Source organism: Pipistrellus hanaki (assembly GCF_964339955.1).
Source record: "Pipistrellus hanaki genome assembly, chromosome: 1".
NCBI classification, from domain to species: Eukaryota; Metazoa; Chordata; class Mammalia; order Chiroptera; family Vespertilionidae; genus Pipistrellus; species Pipistrellus hanaki.
Genome location: NC_140503.1, coordinates 61,986,878 through 62,002,886, shown reverse-complemented (window position 1 = coordinate 62,002,886; position 16,009 = coordinate 61,986,878). Strand labels below are relative to the sequence as shown.

The window sequence follows — 16,009 nt, the reverse complement described above, 5'->3', positions numbered from 1 at the left end:
TGACCAGTGATAGGGGCCTGGATGCTATAGGACTCTGGGTTATTTTATTGTGTAACTTGTGAAGACACAGAACTAAGTACTCCTGGAAAAGCTGTTTTCCTAGTTGCCAAAAAATGAAGCAACTTTAAAGGAGAGTCTTGACCACAACCAGTACAAATGTATGAGAGCCTAATGAAACAAGTACTTACTGAATTTTTTCAATGTCTATATTCAGTACTGTGTTAGGTACTCAAAGCAGATAGTGGCAAAAGATGCCCACAACTTGGTAGTGGAGATAAATCCACAAGAGTTAGGATTAGCATCAGGACATAAGGTAACGGAAATTGTGTAACACCTACGTGCAGGACTCAGGGAAGCCTTGTGGGCTGGCCTTGTAAAGGACAGGAATTGGGCCTTTATACATGCATGAATGGATTACATTTGGGTAAATTAACTCAAGGCATTTTTAAAAAATATATATATTTTATTGATTTTTTTACAGAGAGGAAGAGAGAGGGATAGAGAATTAGAAACATCGATGAGAGAGAATCATCAATCAGCTGCCTCTTGTACACCCCCTACTGGGGATGTGCCCGCAACCAAGGTACATGCCCTTGACCGGAATCCAACCCAGGACCTTTCAGTCTGCAGGCCTACGCTCTATCCATTGAGCCAAACCGGTTTCGACAATTCAAGGCATTTTTGATAATTCCAGGAACATTATCCCCAAGCTTGCTCCACAGTTATTCCTCCTCCATGGGAGTTAAGCCATCAGTTTATTCAGTTAGTGCCCATCAGTAGAGTTGATTTTTATTTTATTTTTAAAAATATTTTTAAAATTTTCCAATTACATTTGACACACAATATTAGTTTAAGGTATATATCAGACTAGACAGTTATTAAGTTATGGCACAATTACCCCAATAAGTCTAGTGACACCATGCATAATTATTACAATATTATTGCAGAGTTGACTTTTAAAGCAATAATTTTAAAATACATTTTAATATATTTTTATTGATTTTTTTACAGAGAGGAAGGAAGAGAGATAGAGAGCTAGAAATGTCAATGAGAGAAACACCGACCAGCTGCCTCTTGCACACCCCCCACCGGGGATGTGCCCGCAACCAACGTACATGCCCCTGACCGGAATCGAACCTGGGACCTTTCAGTCCACAGACCGACGCTCTACCACTGAGCCAAACCGGTTTCGGCTAAAGCAATAATTTTAACATGATATAAAAGTTTAGAAGAATAAAAACGGTATCTGAGGGTGGGGTAAAGAGGTGGAATTTATCTTTTTTTCATCTGCTCTTAGTTTGGGGAACTATCAGAGACATGTAAAGTGTAAGTGTTTTGCCGAAACTGGTTTGGCTCAGTTGTAGAGCGTCGGTCTGCGGACTCAAAGATCCCGGGTTCGATTCTGGTCAAGGGCATGTACATTGGTTGCGGGCACATCCCCGGTAGGAGGTGTGCAAGAGGCAGCTGGTCGATGTTTCTCTCTTATCAACGTTTCTAGCTCTCTATCTCTCTCCCTCTCTGTAAAAAAAAAAAAAAAAAAAAAAAGTCAATAAAAATATAAAATATAAAGTGTGTTTTATTGTGCCCTTTGCGTATAAGAAAATGTATTGTAATTGAGAAAAACTGACTTTATATATATATTTTTTAATATATTTTTTATTATTATTTATTTATTTATTTATTTATTTTTTTGAGAGAGAAATGTCTGTCATTTGCCTCCTGAACTCACCATGAAAGGGGACCGAACCTGAAACCTGGGTATGTTCCCTGACCAGGAATCAAACTGGTGACACTTTGGTGCACAGGAAGAGATTCAACCAATAAGCCACACCAGACTGGGAAAAATTGACTTTATTTTTATATGAAATCTTTGCATTGCAATCATTGAAAAGTTTAAACAATTTTTCTTAAGTGTAAATTGATTAGAATTCATGTATCAATAGCTTAGCCAGTGTTTGAAATTTAATCTAAGTGATTCTAGGGAAATAATTCTAGGGAAGAATGACCTGTAAGTCTTAGTTTCATCATCTGTAAATGGGAATAATAATGGTACCTAGGGAATAATAATGGTACCTACTTTATAGGAGTATTGTGAGGATTAATCTACTTAGAATAGTGCTTCATGTATAATAAGTACCAGGTAAGTGTTAGCATGTATTATTTTGAACCATCGTATATAATAAAAGCTTAATATGATAATGTCTTGATGGTTCGACCAGTCACTATGACATGCACTGACCACAAGGTGGCAGTCGCTACAACTGGTAGCTGCTGGGGTCCCACCGATTGGGACTAGGCTAGACGGGCCAGACATGACTTGGAGCCCTCCAGCGGTCCTCCCCAGCCTTTGCAATCTAGGACCCCTTGGGAGATGTCTGCAGGCCACACTGAGGGACCCCCACTGGTGCACGAATCCATGCACCAGGCCTCTAGTAGATAATAATCATCTTATAGGGAAGATACCATTTGCATGTGCTAGTTATACAAACCATGTCTAGGACTATATAATTGGGGAAATTACAGCATTTTATACATTTCCTAATTTCAGTGGGGCATTGGATTAGGAATCAAGTACAAATGTTTTCCCAATTCTAAGGAAATGTAATTAAAAAAAATATATATATATATATATATATATGTGTGTATATATATATATATATATATGTATATATATATATATATACATATATATATATATATATATGTTAATATTTTACAGAGAGGAAAGGAGAGGGACAGAGCTAGAAACATTGATGAGAGAGAAACACTGACCAGCTGCCTCCTGCAAACCCCTTACTGGGCATGCACCTGCAACCAATGCACATGTTCCTGACTGGAATCAAACCCGGGACCCTTCAGTCCGCAGGCTGATGCTCCATCCACTGAGCCAAACCGGTTTCAGCAGGATATGTAACTTTTTTTTTTTTTAATTTATTGATTTTTTTACAGAGAGGAAGAGAGAGGGACAGAGAGTTAGAAACATCGATGAGAGAGAATCACTGATCAGCTGCCTCTTGCACACCCCCTACTGGGATGTGCTGGCAACCAAGGTACATGCCCTTGACCGAAATTGAACCCGGGACCCTTCAGTCCGCAGGCCGACGCTCTATCCACTGAGCCAAACCAGTTTAGGCAGGAAATGTAACTTTTAAAGGAGTAGAAATCCCAGTGTTTCTAACAGTTTAAAAAGCAGTAATAAGCCTGGTTGGTGTGGCTCAGTGGTTGAGTGTCAACATATGAACCAGGAGGTCACGGTTCGATTTCCAGTCAGGGCACATGCCTGGGTTGCGGGCTCGATCCCCAGTGTGGGCCATGCAGGAGATAGTTGATCAATGATTCTCTCTCATCATTGGTGTTTTCCATCTCTCTCTTCCTCTCCCTCCCTGTCTGAAATCAACAAAAATATATTTACAACAAAAACCAAAACACTTTGTGTTGGCATAAAAATTTTCTATTTATTCTTTTACCATTTTTCTTTTCTTTTTTTTTTTTTTTTAATATATTTTATTGATTTTGTACAGAGAAGAAGGGAGGGAGATAGAGAGTTAGAAACATCGATGAGAGAGAATCATCGATCAGCTGCCTCTTGCACACCCTCTACTGGGGATGTGCCTGCAACCAAGGTACATGCCCTTGACCGGAATCGAACCCAGGACCCTTCAGTCCCCAAGCCGACGCTCTATCCATTGAACCAAACCGGTCTCGGTTCTGTTACCATTTTTCACACGTTAGCATTCCATAAATTTAAGCTCATTTGAATAAAACTTGTCGTTAGGGGAAAGGCCACAAGTGTCTTTGGAATTTCTGTAACCTCCACCCTTAGTTCACCTAACCATAGCAATAATCTGGCTGTGAGTTATTTAAAACTTATTTTTTAATAGCCATTTAGAATATGTGCACTTCTATGTTCATTGCAGCATTATTCACAGCCAGAGGCCCGACGCATGAAGATTCATGCAAGAATAGGCCTTCCTTCCCCTGGCTGCCGGCATCACCTTCACTCGGGTTGGAGTCGTCTTCCGCCTCTTACCTTATCATGTAAATTTGCATATTTCCTCTTTATTGGCTGTGGAATTTGCATATTCCCACCACATGTTGTGGAGTTACAGTCAATTTGCATATTCCATCTTTATTATATAGGTTAATCAAAATAAGTAACCTGTGTCCGTCAATAGAGCAATGGATAAAAAAAGTTGTGTTACAGCCCTGGCTTATGTTGCTCAGTGGTCAGAGTGTTGACCTGTGTACTAAAGGGTCTCTAGTTCAATTCCCTGTCAAGGCATGTACATAGGTTGCATGTTTGATCCCCGGCCTTGGTCAGAGCATCTGCAGAGGCAACCAATCAGTGTGTCTTTGTCACATCAGTGTTTCTCTTTCCCTCTCCCTCACTCCCACTCTCAAAAAAAATTAATGAAAAAAATATCCTCTGCTGATGATTAACAAAAACAAAAGTGGTGGTGGTGGTGGTGGTGGTGGTGGTGGTGGTGGTGTGTATAAAATAAATGTGTAATACGCTAATTAGACCGGACAGCTGAACTAACTTCCGGACAAAGTCAGGGCTGTGAGGGCCAAGCCCCTTGCATGAATTTCATGCATCAGACCTCTAATATATATATACTAGTGGCCTGGTACACAGGGTAGGGGTGGTCCTCAGCCCAGCCTGCACCCTCTCCAATCTGGGACCCCTTGGGGGACGGCCGACTGCTGGTTTTGGTTTGATCCCGCAGGATTGAGCCTAAACAGGCAGTTGGACATCCCTCACAATCCAGGACCGCTGGCTCTCCTAAATGCTCGCCTGCCTGCCTGCCTGCCTGCCTGCCTGCCTGCCTGCCTGATTGCCCCTAATTACTTGTGCCTGCCAACCTAACCGCTCCCTGCCGACCTGATTGATGCCTACCTGCTCCCCTGTCAGCCCGGTAGCCCACAACTGCCCTCCAGTTGCCGTGAGCTGCCTCCTCCACTGAGACTCGCCTCCTCCACTGAGACTCACCTCCTCTGCACAAGGTGGCAGATTTGCCCAGACTGGCCTCCTCTGGGCTGTAGGACCCCCAGGCTTCACTGTGCTGAGTGGCTGCTGGGCCCCACCTCCACTGTGCGCATGGTCATCTTGTGATGATGTCATGCGCGAGGGCCACTAGGCTTTTATTAATATAGATGTAATGGAATATTACTCAGCAATAAAAAGAATGAACTCTTAACATTTGCTCTACAGCATCAATGGACCTAAAGGATATTATGCTGCTAAGTGAAATAAGTCAGACAGAGAAATATGAATACCATATGATTTTACTTATATGTGGAGTCTAAATGGCAAAATAAATGAAAAACCAAATAGAAACAGATTCATAGATACAGAGAACAGACTAATGATTGCCAGAGAGGGAGAGGGTTGTGGGGCTGGGTGAAAAAGGCGAAGGGATTAAGAAATACAAATTGGTAGTTACAAAATAGTCATGGGGATATAAAGTACAGCATGGGGAACATAGTCAATAATATTGTAATAAATATAGGGTGCCAATTGGGTAATAGAAATATCAAAGGGAATATTTTGTAAAGAATATGATTGTTTAATCACTATGCTATATGCCTGAAATTAATATAGAATGATATTGGATGTCAACTGTAATTGAAACAAAATAAAAAGGAAAAACAGATTCAAGTAAGGAAAAAATTGAATTCCAAAATCACTTAAGACAAATTGTGAATAATAATAAGTAGAGGATATTAATACAAAGCCTGAATATCAGAATAGATACATCCACAAGAAAAAAATAGCCATTTAATCTGTGAAAATTAATTTATGCCAACTGAGTGCTAATGAATAGATTCTATTCTTTCTTTCTGTGTGTGTCTGTTCATCCTCGCCCAAGGATATTTTTTCATTGATTTCTAGGGAGAGTGGAGGGAGACAGACAGAAACATCAATGTGAGAGAGACACATCAATTGGTTGCCTCCCACATTGCAACCAAGGTCCTGCCCTTGACACCAGTCTGCAGGGCCGATGCTCTATCCGCTGAGCCAAACCAGTGAGGGCTCGTTTCTTTTTAGTCCTTAGCTTCTTTTTTTTTTTCTTCTTTTTTTTTTTAAACTCAAAAATTTCCAGGAAGCAGAATCTGAATGTTTTGAGATAATGCTCTGGAGAATGGCGGTTTTTCACCAATTTTTTATTTTTTTATTTTTATTTTACAGAGAGGAAGGGAGAGAGATAGAGAGCTAGAAACGTCGATGAGAGAGAAACATCAACCAGCTGCCTCTTGCACACCCCCTACCGGGGATGTGCCCACAACCAAGGTACATGCCCTTGACTGGAATCGAACCCGGGACCTTTGAGTCCGCAGACGGACGCTCTACCACTGAGTGAAACCGGTTTCGACAGTCCCTAGCTTCTGATGTGTCATTGGTATAGGGAAAGTGTTGAACAGGTTTAGGAAGTAAGTTGAGGTTTGTGTATGTTTGATGGATGTAGTGATAGAACTAGTGTGGGTTTCTGGATAGTTGCAATAAAGAACCCATGCCTGGGAAAGGCAATTGCTTGAGAATGATTTCTTAGGCTAGAATATAAGTGGAAGTTCAACTTATATTAGAAAGCAGACGCTACTACTTTCTAATGCAAGATGTTGTGGCTCTCACTGTCATGCCATAGTCCCTGAAGGTTCTGTCACTGTGGAGACTCTTCTGACTTTAATAGAAATGGAAATGTAGATGGTATAACTTAGCACCTGTAGCTGGTTTGGGATTACTAGGTGTACCGGTTAATAATGTGGATTTTGTAATCAAAGAAAACATGATAATTTCAAGAGAAACATCAGAAGTGCTTTATTCAAAGTTATGTCCATTGCTACCTACACATTTCCCCCATCTTTCAGGTAATTTGTGGATACCATCCCTATAGAACTTTTCTTTTTTTTTGAGGCAAACCATTCAGAGACCCAATTTTTCACTTCTTCGTACGTTTTGAAGTGCTGCTCAGAAAGTACGTGTGCCGCCGGGACCAGTTTGGCTCAATGGATAGAGCGTCGGCTTGGGGACTGAAGGGCCCCGGGTTCGATTCCGGTCAAGGGCATGTACCTTGGTTGCAGGCATATCCCCAGTAGGGGGTGTGCAAGAGGCAGCTGATCGATGACTCTCTCTCATTGATGTTTCTAACTATCTCCCTTCCTCTCTGTACAAAAATCAATAAAATATATTTTTTAAAAAAGAAAGAAAAGAAAAAAAAAGAAAGTACGTGCGCCATTGATCCGAACAAGTGGTAATCTAAAGGAGCAAGGTCTGGTGCATCAATGGGTGGGTTAATACTTCCCAGGCAAGATCTTTAAATGTGTTTTTAACTGGTTTTGAAGTGTGTGATGGTGCATCATCATAAACAAAATTACTTTGCTGTGTCTTCTGGCACATTCTGGTCGTTTCATAATCAAAGCGTAGTTCAAATTGATTATTTGTTGTCAGTAGCAATCAGTATTAATGGTTTCACCTGGTTTTAGAAGCTCATCATACACCACACCTTCCTGATCCCACCAAACGCAGAGCATTGTCTTCTTTCCAAAGCAATTGGCCTTGCAGTTGATGTTGATGGTTGACCTGGATTAACCCATGATTTTGTGCGTTTGGAATTCTCAAAATAAATCCACTTTTCATCGCCAATCACAATTAGATGCAAAAAAGACTTTCTTTTGTGCTGTTGAAGCAACATTTTACTGAAGACTTTTCGGTTTTCCATTGTCTTTCGTCCAGTTGATGAGGCACCCATTTTTCTTCCTTTAAAATCTTTCCTTGCTTGTAAACGATGGGAAATTGTTTGCTGAGCAACGTTTAATCTTTTTGCAAGTTGTTTTTGAGTTTGACACGCATCTTCGTCCAATAGTGCTTGTAATCGTTGGTCTTCCAACTTTTTTGGTTGTCCTGGATGTTCTTTGTCTTTCACATCGAAATCATCACTTTTAAAGCATTTAAACCAGCGTTCACAAGTATCTTGAGTTGGAGCATGTACACCATAAGCTTCCCAAAGTATATGATAACTTTTTCTTCAAAATAAAGTAATGAATTAAAACTTCCTGCAAATGCTCTTTTTTTTTTGGCAGTGATGATAGAAAGGTCTGGAATATTAGCAGGGTCTTCTAAGTAATCTTTCAACAATATAAAGTAACTATTTTCCCATCTTTGGGAAAAAAATATAGCTTCATTAAAGACGTCCATGTGCACAGCTTTTTCTGAGAGTAATTGGCAACTTCTGAGACTTCCTTTGAGTTACCAGACTTTTGCAAATTTGGGGTACCTGTCCTTCCTGCTAGTTTAGTGCCTCGTGGTGAGAAGAGTTTACCGGAAACTTGTCCTGCCTTCATTTGTGGTAGTTCCAAGATCTTTCTGCTTCTTGAAGTTGCTCTGAGCACTATGCCTTGAAGATTGCTTTCTATTCTTGGTCATGGTGGATTTCACACCTGAACTACAGCTTTAAGTCCTCCCTCCTTTTTTCCTTCCCTCCCCTCTGTTTGTTTGTTTTTCCCCCTCATTCTCCTCCTCCTCCTTTTTCCTCTCCCTCTTCCCACCCCTGTTATCCTCCTCCTCTCATCCTGATGTTCTCCTCTTCCTCCTCCTCCTCATAAAAGCCCTTTGTAACAATATCTTTATAACACTGAGATGTATTAAATAACATTTGGTTGTACATTTCTCCACTGATTTCCATATTGCCCAGTTTGTTCTGGAAGATAGCAGTTTTGTGGGGTTCTGACTACTTATTTACATGTTTATTTTTAATACATTGGTAAATTATGAACTCTAGCAGTCTAAACTGATCTTTTAGTCTGAAATATGGGTGTAAGTGCCATAGTGGTACTTACTTAAGGGCATTTTAAAAATGATACTAAGAAGTTTCAGTGCCAGTTCTTTTTTGTTGTTGTCAGTTCTCACCCAAGAATATTTTTCATTGATTTTAGATAGAATGGGAGGAAGGGAGGGAGAGGCATAGATGTGAGAAGATGTGAGAGAGACATCTACTGGTTGACTCTTTGGTGCATGGCCTATGCCCTAACCGCTGAGCAACACTGGCCAGGGCAGGTGCCCAGTTCTTTCAGATAGTGATCTGTATTAGAAGGATATCTGATGGTTCACTTATTAGTTGAAGGGGTTGGACTAGATGATTGCATCCCATTTAAAAATTGTATAAATCATTATACAGTAATAGCTTGTATATACACATGTGGAATTTGTAGAAAGATTCACAAGTAACTGGTAATAGTGTTTGCTTCTGGCAAGTAAGACAGGGAACTGAGTAGTTACGGAGACTTTTCAATTTGGATGTTTTTCTTGTTAAAGAAAAGTAACCTGAAATATATACTACTCTACTAAAAAGTGATCTAGTGGTCTAAATATTATGCATTTATTAAAAAGGACTCGAAAGCAGTATAGAAAAATTATGAATTAATAAATGAAAAGTAAGCTATCAGAACTAGGTAAAGTATACAAGTAACTGATATTAGATGATATATGAAGAAATTAAAACAGTGTTGTTGAGATTGTGAACAAATTTGGCTTTCTCAAAAAATCTTTTGGGAAAGTTAGTCATTCATTAACTAATTTTGTTAAACTAAAAGGAACTTGAGTTTTAGAGCAGCCTTTGAGGCCCGAGGCCAATGCTAGGGTACACTCCTCAGCCTCCTGAAGAATATGGCTGTGGCTGGCAGAATCAGGAGAAAGATGGAGGTTAACTAGTGCAGCAGTAAAACTGTACCTTCAGGCTCATAATGTAAGGATGATGATGATGACTTGGAATACTTACCATGTGCCAGCCACTTTGCCAAGCACTCCCACGGACTCCATTAATTCTGTTGTAGGCGGCTGGAACAGGACTGGCTGTTAGACCCATGCAGGTCAGACTGGACTTCGGTACTTGTGTTCTGGCTAGGAAAGAATTGAGAGCCAAGATCCAAACTGTAAGACAACATTTATTTGGTAAATTACAGCGGTAGAAGAAGTAATTCCTAGAAGAAATGGGCTTAGGAAACAAGTGATAGAGTAAAGGAAGGGCCCTGGGAACTTGGGAGTGAGGAAGGTAATGGTAATGCACCTGGGGGACGGAGAAGGGGAAGGAAAAAGACTGCGTATGGTCCCAGGAGGGAAAGTGCGCTAGGTCCTCTGTGTCCTCGATCCTAAGGGTTTTAAGGGTGGAAATGTGAGGGGAGGTCCCAGGAGAAGATCTCAAAAGGGTATTCAGCAGTTTTCCAGGTGTGTCCTTTCAGGTTTGTGGTCTCCACTGATTGATTGGCTGGCACCAGGGCATGGAGTCATTATTCAATGCAGTTGGTCCCGTGGTCAGCTGCGGTTGGTTTGGTTGCTCTTTTAAGCCCAAGAGCTGAAATACACTAAAGCCTAGATGTTATCTCGAGGGAGGAAAGGTCAGGGGTCCAAACTGCATGACCAACGATATGCTAGGGAGGAAAGGTCACCCTGGTGGCAAGGTCCCACCCTACATTTTGTCCTTAGCTAGGCACCGGCAGCCTTCCACTCTGATGACCTTTTGTACCTAGCCCATTGTCCTCGCTCTGCTCATGTCTGTCTAACTGCCTCCCACAGTTCACTCCACAGCCCTCCCGTTTATGCACCCCTCACTGGTAAGCTTTGGTGCCAGGAACGAAATCTTTCTGTCAACCTGCTCCTCCCAAGAGGGCACTGTTTATACCAAGCTGTTCACATCTGCCGAGCTGGCAGAAAGGTCCACAATGCTTCCTCAGTGCCTGAAATCCCACTGGCTGTGCCCTGGCTGGGGCTAGGTAATTCCGCCTCCTCTGCTCTCCTTAGAGAACAGAACAGAGCCCAGTTTGGGGATGAAACCTGATGCTGAGGCATTCACAGCACCTGGTGTGTCCTCCCAGCCTAGCTTTGGACCACTCACTTCCTGCTTCTCCTGCTGTGCCTCTGTTTACTTTTGTCCTATTGTTTCTAAAACTGCAAGTAAATTTTTGTTTCTAGAGCAGAGGTGAGGAGGATGACTATCAGAACTCTTTCAGCCTCTCCTTTAAACCCTGGAAAAGAGCCTGGGACAAAGTCCACTCTCGCCACACCCTCCATTGGCTATCGTCTTTTTTCTTTTGATAACTTTTTCCCCTTCTACCTTTAGTCTGCCAGGAGACTATTTTCCAGAAATTCCTTTTGTCATTTTTTATTACCTCATTTTACTTGTCAGTTTATGTCTGGGTTATTCCCAAATGATGAGCAAAATAGGTTCTTAGTAAATGTCAGCTGATGATGACATACCAATTTTACAAATTGCCTAATTTGTTTTCTTGGAGCCCATTCCTTTGAAACTGGACAACCAATGGGTCAGGGGTGCCTGTCCGGGCTGCCTGTACTTGAGTCAATTAGGCAGAGACAGGGCTATATCATATATGAGCGTTTATTCCAATAATGTCAGCAGTATGGGAGAGCAGCAGGTAGTTCATCCACGAAAATCTGCTCAACCCCCCCTCGCACCCTCAAGCCAGCTGCTCATATTGGGTAGGGCAAATATTATATGGGGAAGTAGGCAAAAGGAATAAGAATGGGTATGCAACCTGGCCAGCATGGCTCAGTGGTTGAGCATCAACCTAATCAAACCAATCATAGTTTGATTCCTGGTCATGGCACATGCCTGGGTTGTGGGCTTGATCTCCAGTGTGGGGCATGCAGGAGGCAGCCAATCAATAATTCTCATCATTGATGTCTCTCTCCTTCTCCCTTCTCTGAAATCAATAAAAATATATATTTTTTAAATAATGGGTATGCAAAATGAATATTATTACAGGCATGGATAAGTAGGCTATTCGGGCTGGGGAGGGACTCTATTGTTTGAGCAACTAGGCCAGGTCAAAGTTAACAGAGCATGATTAATGTTTCTTATAACCATAGCTAGTTCCCAATATTCTATTTCTGCCCCTAACACCTATACTGAGAACTCAGTGGAGATCATGCAATCACAGAAAAGAGGCTGGTCCAAGGCCTGGGTGTTCTTTTACTGAGGGAAATGGTAAAGCCACTAATGCTTGGTGCAGGGGTGAACCAGATTTTAAAGATAAAATGTTTGCCCTGGCCAGTGTTTCTTACTGGTTACGTTTTAGGTGGTAGGATCAGCACATGTGTCTGACTGGTGGGGGTCAGCAACCTCGGTACTTGGGTTCTGGTTAGGAAAGAATTCAGAGCCAAGACCCAAACTGTAAGAGAACATTTATTTGGTAAATTACAGCGGTAGCAGAAGTGATTCCTAGAAGAAATGGGCTTAGAAAACAAGTTATAGAGGTAAAGGAAGGGTCCTTGGAACTTGGGAGTGAGGAAGCTAATGGTAACATCCCTGGGGAGGAAGAAGGAAAAGGGAAATGGAGAGGGAAGGGAAAAGCAGGTGTCCTTTCAGGTTTGTGGTCTCCACTGATTGATTGGCCGGCACCAGGGCAGGGGTCATTATTCAATGCAGTTGGCCCTGTGGTCAGCTGTGGCTAGTTTTGTTGCTTATCTGGGCCTGGAATTGAAATACAACTGAAGCCTAGATGTTATCTCTAAGGAGAAAAGATCAGGGGGTCCAAACCTCCTGACCAGCAATTGCTAGGGGAGAAAAAGTCATCCTGGGGATAAGGTTCTATCCTACATTTGTCCATTGCTAGGCACCTGGGGCCTTCCATCCTGGTGACCTTCTGTACCGGCCCCTTGTCCTTGCTCAGCTCATGGTTAACTGCCTATAGCAGTTAGAGCATCGGCCCTTGCACTGAAGGGTCTTGGGTTCCATTTCTGGTCTGGGGCAAGTTAGATTCCTGCCTCCATCTGAGTGAGGGAGGCAACCAACCAGTCAATGAATCTCACAACAATGTTTCTCCCTCCCTTCTACTCTCTCTAAAAATCAGTGGGAAAAATATCCTCATGTGAGGATTAACAAAAAAATCTGTTTGAGTGCTCAGCCTTAAATTCAGTTCAAGTTCCCTACCCTACAGTGCCAACCTGAAACCTCAAACTGATTAATAAGTATGTGTTTTTAATCAAAGTATGCATTTTCATAGCCTATAAGGTAGAGGACTGAAAGGAAAATTTCACAATTTCCCTTTCAACTAAAATTGGTTTTGTGTTACATCTTAACTACCTGCCATTTAACACATATTTTAATTAAGCATAAACTTCATTCCCAAGAGTCTATTTTGATTGCTCTTGACTTAGTTTGCATACTGATTCCTTTCATTTTTTTTAGTTGTTAAAATTTCTTCTTTTACACTCTAGAGATGAGTTAGAGTTGACATCTCCCCCTTTGGTTCACTTTGAAGATTCAGTGATGGGCTCAGATCAAAGGGTCAACTGGTTTCCAAAGGAGTGCTGTTTGAGTGGAGGGCAACTTCTCCAACTGGGACTAATTTTGTGTTCTTTAGTTTCCCACAGTCAGATCACCCGCCTCTACAGCCGGTTCACCAGCCTGGACAAAGGCGAGAATGGGACTCTCAGGTAGGCAGTTCCTTTCTTTATTTTCTGGCAGTGTCTGAATAAGTGCTTTTATTCCTGAGATAGGCATCAAGCATGCAGAGCAGGGACCATTTCTTCAGTTTTCTTTGAGCATCATTGATCGAAAAGGGAGTTAAAATAACCAGAACACCAACATTACATTTATCACTAGGTGCTTGCTGCTTTACTCCAACTCCCCTTAGTTTGGGTGGCCATTGTTCTGGTCCTAAGAATGTATGTACATTTGAGAATTTCAGCTCTTGAGTTTTCCCACAGTCCTTTCCAAAAAAAATATTAGCTTTATGAGGTTGATCCATAGCAATCCAAGTTGGTCCGTTTGTTTTGTATTTCCCAATACAACCCATAATGGGCAGTGATTCTCAACTGAGAGCTTTTTTGCCCTTGGGTGGCAAAATGTCTGGAGACATTTTTAATTGTCATGACTGAGAAATGCTGCTCTTGTCTAGTGGGTAGAGTCCAGGAATGCTGCTTAACATTGTACAATGCACAAGACATCCTCCCACAACCAATAATTGTTCTGCCCTAAATGTTAAAAGTGCCACTGGTCTAGAGTAAGTATATGATCTCAGAGTAATGTAATGTGTATCATTTCATATTTGTAATTGTCTTAGAGTCAAATGAAAAAAATACCTCCTTACCACCACCTTCCAACCTAACTCTCAGTACAGTACAACCTTTTGTTACTGTTGTTCCTCAGTTTTGATTGACTGTATAGAATGAAGCTGCTTGCCTTGCTGGTGGCTGGCAGGAAGCAGTTTAGAACTTCTTTGTAAGGCTTCTCGTATGGATGTGGGATATAGCATAAAAGGGGAAGGAATATAGTTGCTAAGCCTTTGTACATATCCTCAGGCAGAAGAGCTAGAGAATTCAGTAAATCCCTAGGGCTATGTTTGTTCAAGGCAAAGTCTGCCTTTACTAGAAGCTGGGATTGACCAAAACCATGTTGCACAGTCATTAAAATCAATGACTATGGAATACCTACCATGTGCAAAGACCACACTAGGTGCTTTTTCTTAATTGAGGCAAAATACATATAAAATTTACCATTCTAAGGTGTACAATCCAGTGGCATTAAGTATGTTCACAATGTTGTGTAACCATAACCACTATCTTGCTCTAGAACATTTTCATCACAGATGGAAACCCCTTACTTATTAAGCAGTCTAGTTTCCATTCCTCTGACAACCACTAATCTACTTTCTTCCTCTCTCTGGACATTTTATATAATATATAGAATCATACAGTATGTGGCCTTTTATAATTGACTTCTTTCAATTAATATGATGTCTTCAAAGTTCTTCCATATTACAGCATCTGTCAGTACTTCATTCCTTTTTATGGCTGACTAATATTCTATTGTATGTATATATCACATTTTGTTTATTCATGCATCAGTTGGTGGACATGTGGGTTGTGTACACCTTTAGGCTAGCTATTGTGAGTAGTAGTAATATGAACATTTTGGTGTGGGCATATGTTTTAATTCTTTTGGGCATATCCCTAGGAGTAGAATTTACGTCTATGGTAATTTTATGCCTAATTTACTGAGGAACCGCCAAACTGTTTCCCAAGCAGCTGTACCATTTTACATTTCCACCAGCAATGTATGTGGGTTCAAACTTCTCTACCTCCTCACCAATGCTTATTATGTCATGTGATTGTGTGAGTGGTATATCATTGCGGTTTTGAGTTTTTTTTTTAATTTCTTTATTGCTGCCCCTTGAGGCGTTGCAGGTGGGCTGCCGTGCCCGCCTGCGTCATGAGGTGGCAGAGAGGACAAAGGCTCGCCTACGCCCAGCGCCCTGGCCGTGGGCACCTGGATGGTTGACAGCCTGACACTGGAGGAAAAAAAATTTTTTTTTTTATTGATTAAGGTGTTATATATGTGTCCTTATTTCCCTGTTGCCCTCCCCCCCCCCCCCCACGTCCTCACTCATGCCCTCACCCCCCTGTTGTCTGTGTCCGTTGGTTAGGCTTATATGCATGCATATAAGTCCTTTGGTTGGTCTTCCCCCCTACCCCCCCTGTGGTTTTGATTTTTATTTCCCTAGTGGCTAATGATGTTGAGCATCTTTTCATGTGCTGATTGATCATTTGTATATCTTCTTTGGAAAAATTCCTATGCATGTCCTTTATTATTTAACTTAATTGTTTATCTTTTTGTTGTTGAGTTGCAGGAGTTCTTTCTATAGATATTAGAACCTTTTCAAATATATGATTTGCAAATATTTTCTCTGTGTGGATTATTTTTTCACTCTTTATAATGTTCTTTGAAGCACAAAAGTTTGAAATTTTGGTGAGTCCAGTTTATCTGATTTTTCTTTTGGTGCATGTGCTTCTGATCTCATATCTAAGAAATCATTGCAATATCTAAGGTCACGAAGATTTACCCCTCTGTGATCTTCTAAGAGTTTTATAATTTGTTCTTATATTTAACTCTGATTCATTTTGACTTATTTTATATATATTTTATATATATGTATACACACAAAAATATGTACTTTATATATATACAAATATGTGTGTGTATGATGTATATATGGT

General features: G+C 41.1%; 1 protein-coding gene across 1 annotated transcript in view; it reads left to right on the top strand.

Annotated features, from left to right (window-relative positions):
* The window catches only part of CHP1 (calcineurin like EF-hand protein 1), a 41,530-nt gene that overhangs the window by 2,211 nt on the left and 23,310 nt on the right, over nt 1-16,009 (top strand). Inside the window, exon 2 of the mRNA XM_084905003.1 lies at nt 13,375-13,447. Within this exon, the coding sequence (XP_084761129.1) occupies nt 13,375-13,447 (73 nt within the window). The remainder of the gene's footprint in view (nt 1-13,374; nt 13,448-16,009) is intronic.